Source organism: Dipodomys merriami, unplaced genomic scaffold, assembly GCF_024711535.1.
Source record: "Dipodomys merriami isolate MVZ:Mamm:240054 unplaced genomic scaffold, mDipMer1.0.p SCAF_443, whole genome shotgun sequence".
Taxonomy (NCBI): Eukaryota; Metazoa; Chordata; class Mammalia; order Rodentia; family Heteromyidae; genus Dipodomys; species Dipodomys merriami.
The window spans coordinates 372,811-390,169 of NW_027206006.1; the positions used below are offsets into that span (position 1 = coordinate 372,811).

Genomic DNA, 17,359 nt, shown 5'->3' on the forward strand with positions numbered 1-17,359 from the left:
TTGCAGAAGCCAATGTTTACGCCTCCGCATTTAGTACTAGCCAACACTGGTGGTTCACATTTATAATCCAGTCTACTTGGAGGCTGAGATCTGAGGACGGAGCCAGTACCCAGCAGGCAGGCAAATACTGGTGACCGTTGCTAAATTAACCCGAAAAAGAGTGGGTATGTTTTGAGTGGCTGAGCACCAAACCAAAGCAATGAATCCATTGACAACCCAAAACTCCTAGCTACTTAGAGATAAGCGAATCTAGGTTCAAAGCTAGATCTAAGACTGGATCTCCAAATAGGGAGCAAAAGCTGGCTGTAGCTGGCGGTGGTAGAGTACCAGCCCAGTGGAGCAAGACCACCACCAGGCCAGTCTGGACCACAGCACTGCCATGCGACACACACCTGCATGTGCATGGGCCCTGCCTTCTCTACAGACTCAACCTAACCATAAACCTCTACTGATGTCTTGCTTTTGTTTTCTCAACATTGTTTTGTTCCTGCATCAGCCTTCACAACCTGCCACAACCTTGACAAGTTTCTAATGAACTTCTTTTTCAAGAGAAGGCTGTTTTAAATTTTGACATGTACTTAGCAGCGGTCTGGAATTTACAAGATAAATGGAGAGCCTAATGTCAGCCTTCAGATTTCCCTATCTTGTCTTACAGCTAACATTTCAAGTATGTGTTCGACGGTAATAATGACTTGCAGGGAAACCTACGCTCACATCCGACGTACATTGCATCACATCCTTGCACTCCGGGGAGCTCCAGATGGACCCTTACACTAGATTGGACAGCAGGGACTGATGGACTTGTTCCAAAGCATTAAGCCACCATCTGCAGCCTTTTGTTAATTCCCTCCATCTCATCTGTTCCATTCTGAAATCTTTTTATATACCCATTGCACCAGTAACCAAGATTTGTCCTGCACCTAGCTCCTTCCCATAAGGCAGAAATAAATATAATATTATTCTCAACTAAACAATGTTTTCACATTGTTCTTTAAATCCTAAAACATTACTCTGTATTTAACAGCAAAAGTACCATGCAAGGCACTTTAGAGTACAATACTCGGTCACTAATGACACAGGAACTTGTCATGAAACGGAGAGAAAATTATCATTTTAGGTCATCTTTGTTCTGCTGCTAGGCTTGGCTCTCTCCTGGTTCTATTCTCAATTCAAGCCACGATATGTTGTGTGAGCTGTACATTAAACCCAAATTATTTCTAACATCTTTTCCGTCTCTTACTGTCTGCCGGACTCCAGAACGTGTTGAAGTTGCCTGTACACAATAAAGAGCATTTAACGTCAAGTGAGAGTCCAGCAATGATGTCACTGTATGAGCAACCCCAGAGCTGGAGGCAGAGATGGGATGTAGGGCTACTCAATCCATTAGGACAACCTCAAGTTTTCACAGACTGCGTAGGCTACACCGTGAGATACTGTTTCAGATAAAATCAATCAATATATACAACCTGCAGTTCCTGGTGGTTTTTGTTGTTTTTCTGTGTATGCATGTGCACACCAGCACATACAGGCACACATGTGCATTATCAGTACTGGAGCTTGAACTCAGGTCAGGGCCTTTCACTCAGTTCTTTTGCTCACAACTGGCGTTCTACCACTTGAGACAAACCTCCACTTTAGGCTTTTTGCCTATTATTTGGAAATAGAACTCTCACAGATTTGTCTGCCTGGGCTGACTTGGAACCATAATCCTCAGATCTCAGCCTGCTGAGTAGCTAGGATTATAGGCAGGCATGAGTCACCAGGGCCCAGCTATTGCTTCTTGCTTTGAGACAAGGTCTCATTGCATGGACTAGAATTCACTATGTAGTAGCCTAGGTGAAGCTCATACTCACAACCCTCCTGCCTCAACTTCCCTACTAACTGCGCTGGGATCACAGACATATACCTACACCCACAGTGATCACAACTCTGCTTTTAGGAAATTATTTCTTTCAGTTGTTCATTCATTCATTCAGTCAGTCAGTAAATATTTTCTGAGCCATTGTACAGAGAAGATGACAAACAGATCCTGTGGATATAAGTGTGAAGGAGATAAGATCCCTGCTGATAGGACCCATATTATTAGAGAACCATTTTCGAGAGAAAACAGACAAACTGAAGAGAAAAAGCAGGAAGAAATGAGTTGGCAAAACAGGGAGAAGGTGAGATGTGAATGCTATTTTAAGCCTGGTGACCATAAATAAGAGATATCAGTAATGACTGAAGCTTACGGGTGGGAAATACTATTCTCTTCATTTACTTTTAATTTTTTATGGTGATGGGAGTGGGGATTGAATTCAAAGGCCTCATGCTTGCCAGGCAGGTACACTAGCTTCCACATCTCAGTCCTTTTTCATTTGTACTACTTATATCTGGTTCTTGCTTGCTGCCTGGTTTTGTACCTGGGCCCCAATAGTATTGCACTAACTGGGAGATGATGCATACCACCAACACGCAGCTTCTTCAGGTGAAGTAAGAAAGCTGGGTTGGATTCCTCAGCACCCCACACACAGAAAAAGCTGGATGTGGCACTGTGGCTCAAGTGGTAGAGAGCTAGCCTTGAGCAATTGCAGCTCAGGGACAGTGCTTAGGCCCTGAGTTCAAGCCCCAGGACTGGCGATGATGGTGATGATGGTGGTGGTGATGATGATGATGATGATGATGCAATTAGATTGTATAAATTGCTGGGAGCAGTTCTGGAGATTCACATTCTAACCAAACTCCAGACAGGAGTATTGTAGAACAGGGTTTCTCAAGCTCATCACTGCTGGCATCTGAGTCAGAGTTCTGTGTTTTGGAGGGCTGCCTTTATGGACTGTAAGATATCTGGCACTACCCCTGGCCTCTGCCATCAGCACACACAGACTTTTCCAGAGTGAGAAAAATACTCCTGCCTCTAGACGGTGCCAATCACCTTGTGTCTGTACTTCTGTCAGAAGAGACCTGGCTTCTCTGTATCTTGATAGCCCATCTATATGAAACAAAGGCTGGCTTATTTTATGTAAGGTCATCTTACACCCAGACAACTTCTGTTCTCAAAGCCCAGCCCAGATCTTGCTCAGCACATTATCTGTGCCTTTTACAGCTAGGGCCTTTCCCTTTCATCAATTACTAGCACCTGAAGGACTGTATGCAGTTTTACATTTGTATTATTTGTGGACTTATACTTCCTATGATGCTTCCCTTTAAACCGTATGAAACATCCCCCACATACACACAGCAGCCTGGGCAGCCAGCTAGGAAAGGGCACACAGCTCTGTACTTGTTTGTATGCCTGGTCCTTGGGCTTGAATTCAGGGCCTGTTGTCCTTCAGTTTTTGGTTTTTGTTTTTCTTTGTTTTTGTTTTTGGTCGGCCATGGGGCTTGAACTCTGGGCCTGGGCACTGCCCCTCAGCTCTTCAGCTCAAGGCTAGCACTCTACCACTTGAGCCACAGTGCCACTTATGGCTTTTTCTGTGTATGTGGTACTGAGGGATCAAACCTGGAGCTTCATTCATGCTAAGCAAGCACTCTACCACTAGGTCACATTCCCAGCCCTGTCCTTGAGCTTTTTGTGCTCAAGGCTAGTGCTGCTCTACCACTTGAGCCACAGCTCCACTCCCGGCTTGTTCTGGTAGTTAACTGGAGATAAGAGTCTCATGGATTTTCCTGCCCCGGCTGGCTTCAGGAAGGGGACCCTACAATTGAACTCTTCAGTCTGCCAAAATGCTAACTACGTAGGAAATGGAACTAATTCAGCTGTTTCTGGTGGTTTTTTGGGAAAAGAAAAAGTTCAACACCCTCCCAAACTTGCTCCCAGAGTTCTTTCCAAAGAGAAGTTTTAGCCCTCGCCTCCTTTCCTCTGGTGCCACAGGACTCAAATACCCTTCTGCAAGTCATCTTTGACCTTCAATGCCCAATGGCTGTTTTCCACTGTCTTTCTCCTGTGTCTGGATTATTACTCAGCAATATCAATCCTGTGACGGGGAGCAGAATCACTTTTTTTTTTTTTTAGTCGGTCGTGGGGCTTGAACTCTGGTCCTGGGCGCTGTCCCTACGTTTTTCAGCTCAAGGCAAGCACTCTACCGCTTGAGCCACAGCACCACTTCCAGTTTTCTAGTGGTTTATTGGAGATAAGAGTCTCATGGACTTTCCTGCCTGACTTTCCTGCCTGGCCGTGATCCTCAGATCTCAGCCTCCTAAGTAGCTAGAATTACAGGCATGAGACACCGGAGCCTAGCAGAATCGCTCTTATCTGAATACTCTACTGACTTCCATCACTAAGCCACCACACCTACCTGGAGCTTAGGGGTAGAGGAGAATCTGCAGTGATTACTGACATTTTATTATTTGCAGCCAGAAAAATCATACTTGATACACTTCTGAGTTCAATGTGCACAGGGTCGATCATCTAGTTCTACCCAGTGTTTCAATGGCAAATGACCTTTCCCACTATGACGATCTTCTTTCACTCTGTTCTGGCCCAGCAACCAGTGCTAGATTTAACATACACACAGGGCACACAAGAGTTCTTAGCCTAGAACTTTAAAAGTTTTCCCACTACCTGAAGAAAGATGACTAACAGTGAGCTGATATGCAAGGCTTACTGCAGCAATGCCTCTGTGGTCTCTCTCTCTCGACCTTTTTTTCTACCGGTCTGTATAAGGAAATAACTCTGATCCGGCCAGCTTTGCTAACTTGAACACCATGAACTCCTGAGTCCCGGAAGCTCTTCACTCATCATCATTGCCTCCCCCTGAGCTACTGGTTGCTTTATAGATATAACATGGGTTTTCTACTATATTGTAACAGATCCTTCTTGATAAATTTCCCAAGGCAACGGTAATAATCCATACAACTTCAGCATTAATAATGAAAAGAATGGAAAAGAGAAAGATTTTTTTTGGGGGGGTCCGGTTGTGGGGCCTGAACTCTGGGCCTGGGCGCTGTCCCTCAGCTCTTCAGCTCAAGGCTAGCGCTCTACCACTTGAGCCACAGTGCCACTTCCGGCTTTTTTCTTTTTGCTTATGTGGTGCTGAGGAATCAAATCCATGGCCTCATGCATTGCAAGACAAGCACTCTACCACTGAGCCACCTTCCCAGCCCAAGAAAAAGATTTTTTAATTCCATTTTTACTTTAAAAAGCTGCATATTGGCTGGGAATGTGGCTCAGTGGTTAGAGTGCTTGCATACCATGCATGAAGCCTGGGGTTTGATTCCTCAGTACCACATACACAGAAAAAGCTGGAAGTGGTGCTATGGCTCAAGTGGTAGAGAGTTAGCCTTGAGCAAAAAAAAAAAAAGCTCAGGGACAGTGCCCAGGCCCTCAAGTCAAGCCCCAGAACTGACCAAAAAAGTTGCATATTACAGAAATGGAAGTACAGGAATAAAGATGGGATCTATCCATCACTAATGTGAAAACTCCAGTCAGGAGGCTGTCAAGTAGATCCTTTTCCCAACTTATCCCAGCATGATGCAAGCTGGTCTGTGTGCCATTTGTAACACACGGGGATTGAGAAGAAAGGTCAGAAACAATAGATAAAAATCAGTACATGTGTAAGATATTCACTCAAATCTATATCAGTCTAGGAGTGGGAAACTTCTCATTATGGCAACCTGAGAAATCTTTGAACACCTTTCCCTCCATAAAGGTGTACCAAACGACTCCAGGAAATAAAAAAATTCTTATCCATATGTAGGATTATTTACAAACAATCTTTCGGGAAAAGAGAACACACAATAAAAATGGAAGAAAGGATTTAAAGTAGATCTGTTAATTTAACGGACTTTGTCAAGCAAATCCACCATCCCTGGTGTGCTATTTATTGTGCCTAATAGAACTAACACTCAGGGAAAAAGTAGTCATTAAAAAGGACTGGTCAGAAGGGGGAAAACACAGCAAACAAGCCAGCTTTAAAAGTTTCTCAGTTATAAGTGAGTTACTCTGAGGGAATTATCTGGAGGTGACTTTAAAGTTTAACATTAAAATATGAAGAAAGGATCATCATGGCCCCATCACTCCCCTATTTTCACTTTTTTTGGGGGGTGGGGGGATGTTATGGATGGACGGAGGGGCATGAAAGACCAGGCGCAGTCTGCTATCATGTTAGGTTCAGGTTACCTACTGCCAAGTCACACAATTACTCCAGAAAACCTGCCTAAGGAATGCGGGCTGCCTGTCAAGGTTACAAGCTGTCCACTGCAGTGTAAGATATACAAGAAAATGACACCATGTAAATCTCATAAAGGTCGCATGGTATCAGGAACTTTAAACGAGAAAATAAATACTATCCTCCATCTAGTTTTGTATACTAATTTCAAGTCAGCATACATAAATACCACACAGCACACAAGAGCATTACTGTAAGGGGTCACTTGCTCTGTTAAGAAAACACTGCTTTTGGCTGTGAAAGTAACTGATTTCACACAAATTCTAGGATTTTAGCACCTTAATGCAGGCCAGAACTCTACCCCTCCTCCACCAACCCCAGAGCAAGTCCCAGGACATCAGGAGAAGAACACAAAAATGGAGTGAAGAGAAAACAAAGGCAGGGGGTTCAGGACTTAACCCCAGCTGAGAGAGAGAGAACATCATTGTGGCTCAGAGGGCGAATGCTTGCCTGGCAGTTACAAGACCCTGGATTCAATACTCAGCACCAAGGCTTTGGCCTTCATCTGTAAGGACCAAATGAAATAGCCCAGACAAGACTAGGTGATAGGTGCTTCCAGAAAAGACAAGAGCAACGGGTAAGAGGAAAACACTGCCTTGATGTTCTGTAATATGTTCCCTCAAGAAGCTCAAACTCTTCGCACAAGTACACTAGGCTGCCTAGGTCACCACCACAATGCCATCCTCTCTAGAAACCATCTACCCATGGTAGATACCACCTTGGTATCTTTGCCTGGAAACCCATTGACATTCAAGAAATCATGAATGATTATTAGAGTTCTGTCATTTTGAAACTGATGGGAAAATGAATGTGTTATGTGTCCGGAACACATATTATCACCACCATCACATGTGCACATGCATGCGCGCGCACACTCTCTCTCTCTCTCTCTCTCTCTCCCTCTCTCTCTCTCTCTCTCCAACTCAAGTCCTGAACTTTTGACCTGGTTGCAGCTGAGCTGAGCCCCCTCCCGGGTCCACCAGGGCACCTGCTCCAGGGCTGACAAGAGTGCTGGCAGGCAATGGCCGCAAGGCTACAACAGCACAAAGCAGCCAGCCTGCAGCAGAGGCCTTTATAGAAAGAGCCAGGCAGCTTCACATCTCCCTCCCTACTGCTCCAAAACATGCTTCTTTAATGATTCCCCAAGAAAGGAATAAAACCTAACATCTGTTTCCCAGGTTTACTGACCTGTACAACCGCTGACAGCATGCAAATCTGGAAGCCTCGCAACTTCCTTCAATTTCTCTAAATGTGAATACTGAAGAGTTTGAATGGGAGGGAGGGGATCACTGTTTTGTGGTGTAGAGCCAGGGACACTCCTCGGTGTGCACCAGTCCCCCACCCCCAAGGACATCTCATGTTGGCATCTGGGGATGTAAATTACAGGGATGTAAATTCTGTCTTGCTTAATTTTGTGGAACACTATCAGGACAGCCTAAAATACAACTGGGCGGCTCAGTACAAGCAACCATCTGCCCTATGACCAGGTGAGGCTCAGGGCTAGATTCCTGGTGTGCTAAGGGTCCAGAATGAGGACTGGCCAAGCACAAGAAACACGCATGTGCAGCGCAGAGACGCGAGGGTGGGAGGGCGCCGCCAGGCAACTGGGTTTCCATCTAGCTGTGTGACACCCTTTCTTTCAGGGCTCCCATAGCACATGCACCATTCTGCCACATGCCCTGTCCCTGAGCTCACTCTGAAAAGGAACCACAACTGGACTGCAGGTCATCTCTCTGCCATTGAGTCTGGGTTTCAGATGGCTCATCCGTGCAAGAATTTTATGTTAGATGAACTCTAGGTATTTCACAGACCCAAAATTCCGTGATTTTAGGAGTGTTTTTGAGCATGCATAACAAGCATGGTGGCGAACCCTGGTCAGGATCTGTACCACCAAGTAACGATCTACCAAATGAAACCTACAAATCCATCCTCGGCGCATCTGAACTAGGGATTTCTTCTTTCTGTTCAATGTCCAAATTACTTTTAAAATAGCTTCTGAGGCTTAAAGATTAACCTTTCCCTCAATTAGACCTAAAATTGTGAGGAATTCTGGAGGATAAATGTCTTAAAACTATCTTTTGCCCTTCTTTCACTCTTCTTTGTTCTGTTGTATTTGAGATCCTCGTACATAGAACCACAAATAAAACCCAGGTCTAGTTTGTGGCTTGCCTATCCTCCATGCTGCAACCTCATGTATGAAACTGAGACCTCTTCAGAGAGCGGTGTCACCCACCCTCATATATTTTCATTTTTCACTGGGTGCTGTTCATTGCTTTTTTGTTGTTCCGTCTTCATATTAGCCTCTAGCAAACACTAGTCCACATCTGTCGAAAACATGGGCTCAGTGTCTTTCTCAGTAGTTCTTACTGTTAAAAGAGCAATGGTCTAGGCCGAGGAGGTGGCTCAGTGGTAGAGTGCCTGCCTAGCATGCATGAAGCCCTGGGTTTGATTTCTCAGTACCACATACACAGAAAAGGCCAAAAATGGCTCTGTGTCTCAAGTAGCAGAGAGCGGCTCAGGGACAGAGCCCAGGCCCTGAGATCAAGGCCTAGGACTGGCAAAAAAAAAAAAAAAAAAAAGGAACAGGCTCAGGATCTTTGTGATTCTTTCCTCAGCAATGCTATTTGGGGCCAGATACACCTTTTAGTGAGGAGCAGCACCATAAATTAAACTACAGTGACTAAGGGATGGGCCTCGCTCTGTGTGCCCGGCTGGGCTTTATTTCTTACAACCCGTTGACAGACTTCATCCAGGATTTACTGATTTGCTTATTATCTGGCTCACTCCACGAAAAAGAAGGCAGTTATTTTTGTGTTGTGTTTACAAGTTTCACACCAGCACCTACTCGACCTGCCTAACACACAAAGGATGCTTTATAAATATTTGCTGAAAGAAACATCAACTCTCCCCGCTATAATCCTAGCTACTCAGGAGTCAGAGGTCTGAAGATCACAGTTCAAAGCCAGCCCAGGCAGGGAAGTCCATGAGACTTTTATTTTTGCCAGTCCTGGGACTTGAACTCAGGGTCTGGACACTGTCCCTGAACTTCTTTGGCACAAGGCTAGCGCTCTACCACTTAAGCCACAGAACCACTTCCAGCTTTTCTGTGTGTGGTACTGAGGAGGTGAACCAGGGCTTCATGCATGCTGGGCGAGCACTGTACCACTAAGCCACATTCCCAGCCCCTCCATGAAACTCTGATCTCCAAGGAACCACCAGAAAACCTGAAGTGGTGCTGTGGCTCAAGTGGTAAAAAATGCTCACCTTGAGCTGAAGAGCTCAGAGACAGTGCCCCAGGTCCTGAGTTCAAGCCCCAAGACTAACCACCACAACAACAACCAAAGAAATAGGAACTCAGCTGGATGCTGGTGGCTCATGCTTATCATCCTAGTTATTCAGAAATCTAAGAACTGAGGATGGCAGTTCAAAGCTAGCCTCAGGCAGGAGAGTCCAGGAGTCCTTTTTTTTAAAAATCAATTGTGAAGCTTCTAAACTCTGGGCCTCCCACACTGTCTTGATCTTTTTTGCCTAAGGCTAGAGCTCTACCATTCTGGTTTTCTGGTGGTTCACTGGAGGTAAGAGTCTCCCAGACTTTCCTGCCTGGGCTAGTTTCAAACTTTGATCCTCAGATCTTAACCTCCTGAGTATTACAGGTGTGAGCCACTAGCACCTTGTGGAAGATAGCTAGCCTTGAGCAAATGAGCTCAGGGATAGGGGGACAGGAGAGAGGGGAGGGGTCAGGGAGATGAGGGGAGGGAGAGATGAGGGGAGGGGAGGGAGGAAGAGAATGAGAGAGAATGAGAGAGAGAGAGAGAGAGAGAGAGACAGAGAGACAGAGAGACAGAGAGAGAGAGAGAGCCCATGCAAGAGAGAGAAGAAAAGAAGAAACATGATCTTGCCCCTGTACTCAGTTTCAGTAGAAGGCTTAAAAAAGATCTTCTGGCCAGGTACTGGTGGCTCATGCCTATAATCCTAGCTACCCATGAGGCTAAGGCCTGAGAATAATGGTTCAAAGCCAGCCAGGACAGGGAAGTCTGTGAGACCCATCTCCAATTAACTACCAAAAACCATGAAGTAGAGCTGTGCTCAAGTGGTGGCGTGCCAGCTGTGGCCAAAGACTAAGGGACAGTGCTCAAGCTCCAGTACCAGCATACACAAAAGAACAAAGGAAAGAAAGGGAGGAGAGGGGGAGAGAGGAAGGAAGGGAAGGAGGGAGGGAGGGAAGAGAGAGGGAGGGGAAAGAGGAAAGAGAGGAGAAAGACAGAGACAAGACAGGACAGGACACCTGGGCTCTGGTAGTTCATGCCTGCAATCCTAGCTACAAAGCAGGCTGAGATCTGAGGATCATAGTTCAAAGTCAGCCCAGGCAGGAAAGTCTGTGAGGCTCAGGTGTTACAGCACCAGCCTTGAGCAAGAAAAGCTCAAAGATAGTACCCAGCACCAATACAAAAACAAAGGCCAGTATGTTTCAATTAAAATAGTTTCCTGGGAGTGTAGTTCAACAGTACAACACCTGCCTGTCTAGTACACTAGAGACCTTCTTTCTTGATCCCTAGTCCTGCCAGGAAAAAAAAAAAATACATGTTTCCTCACTCAGTCCACTACATCTAGTCATCATGAAATGAATACCCTAATCAGGGCTAACTTATTATTTCCTGTAGTTGAGGCCTCTTAAACCTTTGATTGAAGAACCTCCTTCAGAATTGATTAAAATGTTAAACCACAAACACACTGCCAGCAGATTGTGTATAAGTATACGAACTCAAAAATCTACCACCCATCCTTTGGCACCATGTTTAGGAACTGTTGATTGTATTTTTAAGTTCCTCCTAACCTTTAGTCTTTTGGGGGGGGGGAAGGGAGGAGCCAGGTTGGGGCTTGAACTCAAGAGCCTGGGCACTGTCCCTGAGCAGTTTTTGCTCTCTACCACTTGAGCCACAACACTACTTCTGGCTTTTTCTGTGTATGTGGAACTGAGGAGTGGAACCTAGAACTTCATGCACACTAGGCAAGCACTCTACCACTTAGCCACATTCAGTACTTATTTTAATGTGTAAATTCATGGCTTGTGCTCCCAGTAAGGAGTTAATCCAAGGAAACACCAAGTATAACATTCAAGACTCAGCATATTATACCCAGGTGATCATGCGGGTTAGGTAAGGGACTTTAAACCACATAAAACCACAATCAGAGCCCAACACCAACCAGTGACTCACAAATATAACCCTTAGTTACTCAAGAAGCTGCCGGCTGAGAATCAAGGTTACAAGCTAACCAGACACACCAGCAGAAAAGTTCAAGAGACTTTTATCTCCAATTCACCAGCTCCACAGATAGAAAGCCAGCCATGAACAAAAAAGCCTAGTAAGATTCAAGGCCCAGACTTCAAGCCACAGTACTAACCAAAAAAGAAGAAAGAACTAGAAAGAGACACAGCAAAGCTAAAGATTAGGTTCTCAAAGGCAAGAAGCTCATTAAAAGATACAAGAAAGCAATCAATTAATTTTCATTATCCTGCTACCATAAGAACTACATAAATGATTCTACATGAACATTTCCAGTTCCCTCGGATCAGACCACTGAAAAATCTCCCTTATCAAGTAAGGCACTAGTTTCTGAGAAGACTACTTGGTTAGGGGAAAGTGCTAAATCTCTGAAGAAGAGACCAATTAACTTTTCTCTTTGGAGTCAACAAAACTTAGCCAACCTAACCACTAAAATATTAAGCAATTACATGCTAGATTAAATAGAATACAAGCTGGGCAACAAGCTAGGTGGCTCACGCCTATAATCCTAGCTCCTCAGAAGAATGAGATTTGAGGATCACAGTTTGAAGCCAGCCTAAGCAGAGAAGTCTATGCAACTCTTATCACCAATTAACCACCCCAAAATCAGAAGTAGAGCTGTGGCTCAAAGTGGTAGAGCACTAGCTTTGAGCACAAAAGCTCAGGGATAGCACCCAAGCCCCATGAACAAAAAATAAACAAACAATTGTGGCTCTGAGCTACTTTTTTCTTTTTCTGGTCGGTCTTGGGGCTTGAATTCTGGGCATGGGCGCTGTCCCTCAGCTCTTTAGCTCTAGCCAGCGCTCTACCACTTGTTCCACAGTTCCAGTTTTCTGGTGGTACACTGAAGGTAAGAGTCTCAGGGACTATCATGCCAGGACTGTCTTTGAATCGACATCCACAAATCTCAGCCTCCAGAGTAGCTAGGATTACAGACATGAACCACCAGCACCCTGCTCTGAACTACTTATTAACTGCCAATCTTCTGACAGGACAGTTATGAGCCTAACTAATATTATCTACTTCTATATAAAGCACATAGTAGGTACTTAATGATGCCAATGATTTAATTCAGTGTCACTAATCCACTGTCTTAACCACCCGAATACTTCAGTCTCCTCTGAAAAAATCCCTACTATATGACACAAATACATTGTGAATATATTTAGAAACTTATAAATATGCAATAAGCTACAATGTTACAAGTTCTTAATCTCATGGCTGATAGTGGGTTATTTCAAATTTTTACGTTTTTTTGCTATAATATTCAAGCTTTATATATAATTTTATGCAATTGTATGTGTGCCCATACTGGGACTTGAACTCAAGGCCCAGGCAATTATCCCTAACCTTCTTTTGCTTGAGGTCAGGACTCTTTATTACTTGAGTCGAAGCTCTACTTCTAGCCTCTGCCCCCCTTTTCTAAAATAGTTTATTGGAGATAAGAGTTGCACGGACTTTCTACCCCAGCTGGCTTTGAATCACTATCCTCAGATCTTGGCCTCTTGAGTAGCTAGGATTACAGGCGTGAGCCACTACCACCTGGCAATTTTATGTTATTATTTTTTAAACCACAGTTAAACAATGTAAAGGATCATTAACCGCACACTCACAGATTTCTGGACTGATGATTACAAACACTTTATTTAGGGCACAGAAACATTGAAGTCCTTAGATATATCTCCAAGCCAGGTGCTGGTGGCTCACGCCTGTAATCTTAGCTATTTAGGAGGCTGAGATCTGAGGATCACAGTTCAAAGCCAACCTGAGCAGAAAAGTCTCTGAGACTCTTATCTCCAATTAACCACCAGAAAACAGTAAGTGGTGCTGTGGCTCAATGTGGTAGAGCGCTAGCCTTTAACACAGGGGCAGCACCCAGTCCCACAGTTCAAAGCCCCATGATCAACCAAAAAAAAAAAAAAATCTCCAAATGATAAGAGGCTAAGGAGTTTAATGGTAGAAGCCTTGCTAGCATGAGACCATGTGTCCAATCTCCCAGCTCCCAGCACCAGGAAAAAAAAAAAGTATGTTGCCTTTCCTGAAGAAATCCTCTATATTCAAGGCTGAAGTAAAAATATTTTTAGCATGCCAATATAAAAACATCAGCCCTTCAGGGCTGGGAAGGTGGCTCAGTGGTAGAGCGCTTGCCTTGCATGCCTGAGGCCCTGGGTTCTATTCCTCAGCACCACATAAGCAAAAAGAAAAAAGCCGGGAGTGGCACTGTGGCTCAAGTGGTAGAGCGCTAGCCTTGAGCTGAAGAGCTGAGGGACAGCACCTAGGCCCAGAGTTCAGGCCCCACGACCGGACCCCAAAAAAAAAAAAAAAAAAGAATCCTTGAGGATTCTACAAATCCAAATGTTCAGCCAGGTGGTGATCAAGAGTTAAAAAGAGAGGAAGAGATCTGTCCCACAGGTGAAAACTGGCTTCCTTTAAAATAAAATAAAACAAAACAAAACACAGGCTGGGAAGTTGGCTCAGTGGTAGAGCGCTTGCCTACCATGCATGAAGCCCTGGGTTCAACTCCTCGGTTCCACATACACAGGAAAAGCCAGAAGTGGCGCTGTGGCTCCAGTGGTAGACTCTTTTCTCCTATAACCATGCCAGGCTGGCATGTTAGCTACTCTGGAGGCTGAGATCTGAGGATTCTGGTTAAAAGCTAATCAGGGCATGAAAAAGTCTGTAGGACTCTTACCTCCAATTAACCACCAAAAAGCCTGAAGGTGAGCCTTGACTCAAGTGGCAGAGTGCTAGCCTTGAGCACAAAAGTTCAGGGACAGCACCAAGGCCCTGAATTCAAACCACAAGAATGACACCAAAAAAATTTTAAAGCCAGCCTGGAGGCAGAGCTCAAATGTTGGAGCTCCAGCAGTGAGCAAGGAAATTGAGAGGCTGTGAGTTCAAGCCCCCATTAGAGAAGAAATGATATCCAACTTCTACCTGGTATTATTCACCATTTCTATCTTTTTTTTTTTTTGGGGGGGGGGGGGGTCTGGTCGTGGGGCCTGAACTCTGGGCCTGGCTGCTGTCCCTCAGCTCTTCAGCTCAAGGCTAGCGCTCTACCACTTGAGCCACAGCACCACTTTGGCTTTTTTCTTTTTGCTTATGTGGTGCTGAGGAATCGAACCCAGGGCCTCAGGCATGCAAGGCAAGTGCTCTACCACTGAGCCACCTTCCCAGCCCACCATTTCTATCTTTTCAAGTTGCTGTACATTACCACTGTAGGGCCTAGGACCTAACCTAGGAATCTTTTCTTTTTTTCTTTGCCAGTTCTGGGCTTGAACTCAGGGCCTGAGCACTGTCCCTGAGCTTCTTTTTGCTCAAGACTTAGCACTCTACCATTTGAGCCAAAGCACCACTTCCGGCTTTTTCTGTTTTATGTGGTGCTGAAGAATTGAACACAGGACTTCATGTATTCTAGGCAAGCACTCTACTACTAAACCACATTCCCAGCCAGATTTTTTTTCTTAAACAGTCAGGCCAATAAACTATTTGATATTTTTTAATTACCTAAGAAAAATGAAAATCAATTATACTGAATCAAAACTGATTAGTGTCCTCAGTTCTTCACAGTTGAGTCAAGTTTGGTAGACAACTAATTCAACATTTCTCAACTTTTGAAAATTTTTTTTTACTTAAAACATAGCCATATCGCCCATCATCCTAGCTCCTCACGTGGCTGAGATCTGAGGATCATGGTTTGAAGCAGCCTGCTCAGAAAAGTCTGTGAGAAGAGTCTTATCTCCAATAAATACCAAAAGTCAGAAATGGAGCTGTGGCTTAGGGGTAGAATACAAGCCTTGAGCCCCCCCCCAAAAAAGCAGCAGCTCAGGGGTGTGCGTACACATGCACACGTGCACACACGTACACGCACACACACAAAGGGGGGCATATCAAAATAAATACACATGATCTACGATAGAGATACAAGAACCAGAGCGTTAAGTAAGTAGGTTACCTAACGTCTCCAAAGAAAAAGATGTGTGAAGAATACTTACAGGGCGTACATGTTGGAATCTAAATAGGTATCTGAGGTGTTTTTCAAATTGCATATATTTTAAGTGAAAAGAAAAAAGTTATTCCCAAGGAAGACTAGAATTAGAAGACAGTCACTTCGGGTGTCTGCACCAGTCACTGTGTAAGCTACAATCACTTCTCATTTCTCCTTTAAATATACTTGACCTCTTCAAACAATCTGCGTTTCTCTTTAGGAAGTGAGCCCGCTAAAACTCAGAAGCCACACACGTGTAGGACCCAGGACAAATCATTCCCAGGCTGCTGGGAGCATGGCTGTCTTCAGGCTGAAATGAGCCGACCTCTCCTTTTCCATCCACAAAACGGGTTCACGGGGGACCCGGGGACCCGGGCCGTTTCCCCCCAAAGGCTCTCCTGACGCAGCGTCCTCGCCAAGGTCCCTTGGAGCCCAAGGAGGGGGTACTGGGTGCTGGGCCCGGAGGCCTCCACGGAGAGACGCAGCCCTGATTCGCTGGCCGTCGTCGGGGTGTTTTTTTTTCTGCTGACCCACTAAGGAAATTCAGAACATTCGGGAGTAACTGTCAGAAAACCAACCAACCAACCATTCAACCATCCATCCATCCAACCATCCATCCCTCCTGCGGACTTCAGGCTCGCGAGCCTCGGCTGCCCGGATTCTAGTGATGGGGCTCCCACCGAGAAGAGGGAAAGTCGTTAGGTACCACAGCCCCCTTCCCCTCTCCCCCTCCTTCCTCCTCCTCCCCCTCTTCTTCCTCCCCCCCCTTCCCCCTCCGCTAGAGGCAGCCCGCATCGCATTGTCCCGCGCTCCGCGGGAGCTCCAGCCGCTGGCGCCTGGAACCCCGCTTCTCCAGGCCGGAGCTCGCCTCCCCGGCCCCGGGAGCGCGGCTTCCCACGCCGGGCCGGGCGCAGAGCCGGGGGGGGGGGGGAGGGGGAAACATCAACACAACAACATCAACAACACAACAACAGGACAACACAACAACCACCACAACACAAAAGCCGTGCAAGTTTCCAGCCCCGCGCCCTCCCCACCGACCCCCCCCCCGGGGCCGGACTGGGCCGGGCGCGGCGGGAAGACGTGGCGCCAGACTTTCCCCGAGGCCCCGGGAGCCCCCCCCCCGTCCGGAGTTGGCGGCCGGGCGCCGCCGCCTCGCTGGGAAGGGACGAGCTCCCGGCGGCCCTGGCCCGGCCCCGAGGAGGCTCGCGGCGCCTCCCGCCCGCCCGCCAGGCTCCCTGGCGGCCCTGACAAAAGCAAGCTCGACCCCTGACCGCAAGCGGGCGCCCCGCCAGACGTACCGGCGGTACGGGGAGCGCCGCCCGGACTCGCCGGCGGCCCCGGCCCCGGCCCCCTCCCTCACGACACCGTCCTGACCTCCAGCCCGGCCCCGCCGCTCACCTCGATCTCGAAGTCCGGCAGGCAGCAGGCGGTGCAGAAGAGCGAGCAGAAGTGCGCGATGGCCGGCACCTCCCACCAGGAGCGGAGCTCGCCCAGCCCCGTGGCGCCGCGCTCCTCCGGGCACATTGCCGCGCCAGCCCACGCCCGCTCGCTCGCTCGCTCGGCGGCCGGGCGGGCGCCGCGGCTGGGCCGGTCGAGCCCGCGCGCCGCCGGCTCCGGCTCCTGCCCCGCGGCGGCGCCTCAGCGCCTCGCGCCGGCTCCCGCCGCGGCGCCCGCGGCTCCGTGCGACCTGTGGCTGAGGTGCGCGGCTCGGCTGGCCGGGGGGTGCGGGCGGCGGCGACGGCGGCGGGGCCGAGTCTTCGAGGCAGCCGCGGCTTGGGCTGTCGGCAGGGTCCGCGCTCGCCCTGTCCCGCGGCGGCGCTGCGGCCGCCCCTGGTCCCCCGCACAACATAATCCACTCAGCGCCCGGGAAAACAGATGGGGGTCGGGGCCGCCACGCGGAGGGGCGAGGTCTGCGCGCCACAACAACAACCCCA

The 17,359-nt window shown here is 47.2% G+C and overlaps 1 protein-coding gene across 21 annotated transcripts in view; it reads right to left on the reverse strand.

The window, feature by feature from the left end:
- LOC138808151 (hepatoma-derived growth factor-related protein 2-like) overlaps positions 1-17,046 on the reverse strand; it is a 299,202-nt gene extending 282,156 nt beyond the window's left edge. For 19 of the 21 annotated variants that reach the window (XR_011366411.1, XR_011366420.1, XR_011366418.1 and 16 more), the window contains exons 1-2: positions 16,824-16,900; positions 15,430-15,955 (exon numbers count right to left, since the gene is read on the reverse strand). Coding sequence is in view for 1 of the 21 variants with exons in the window: in XM_069994100.1 (XP_069850201.1) it covers positions 16,824-16,949 (126 nt within the window). In the remaining 20 variants the exon portion in view is untranslated. Of the gene's footprint in view, positions 1-15,429; positions 15,956-16,823 lie in introns of all 21 variants that reach the window. The other 2 variants (XR_011366402.1, XM_069994100.1) reach the window with 1 other exon arrangement.
- Positions 17,047-17,359: the final 313 nt, after the last annotated feature.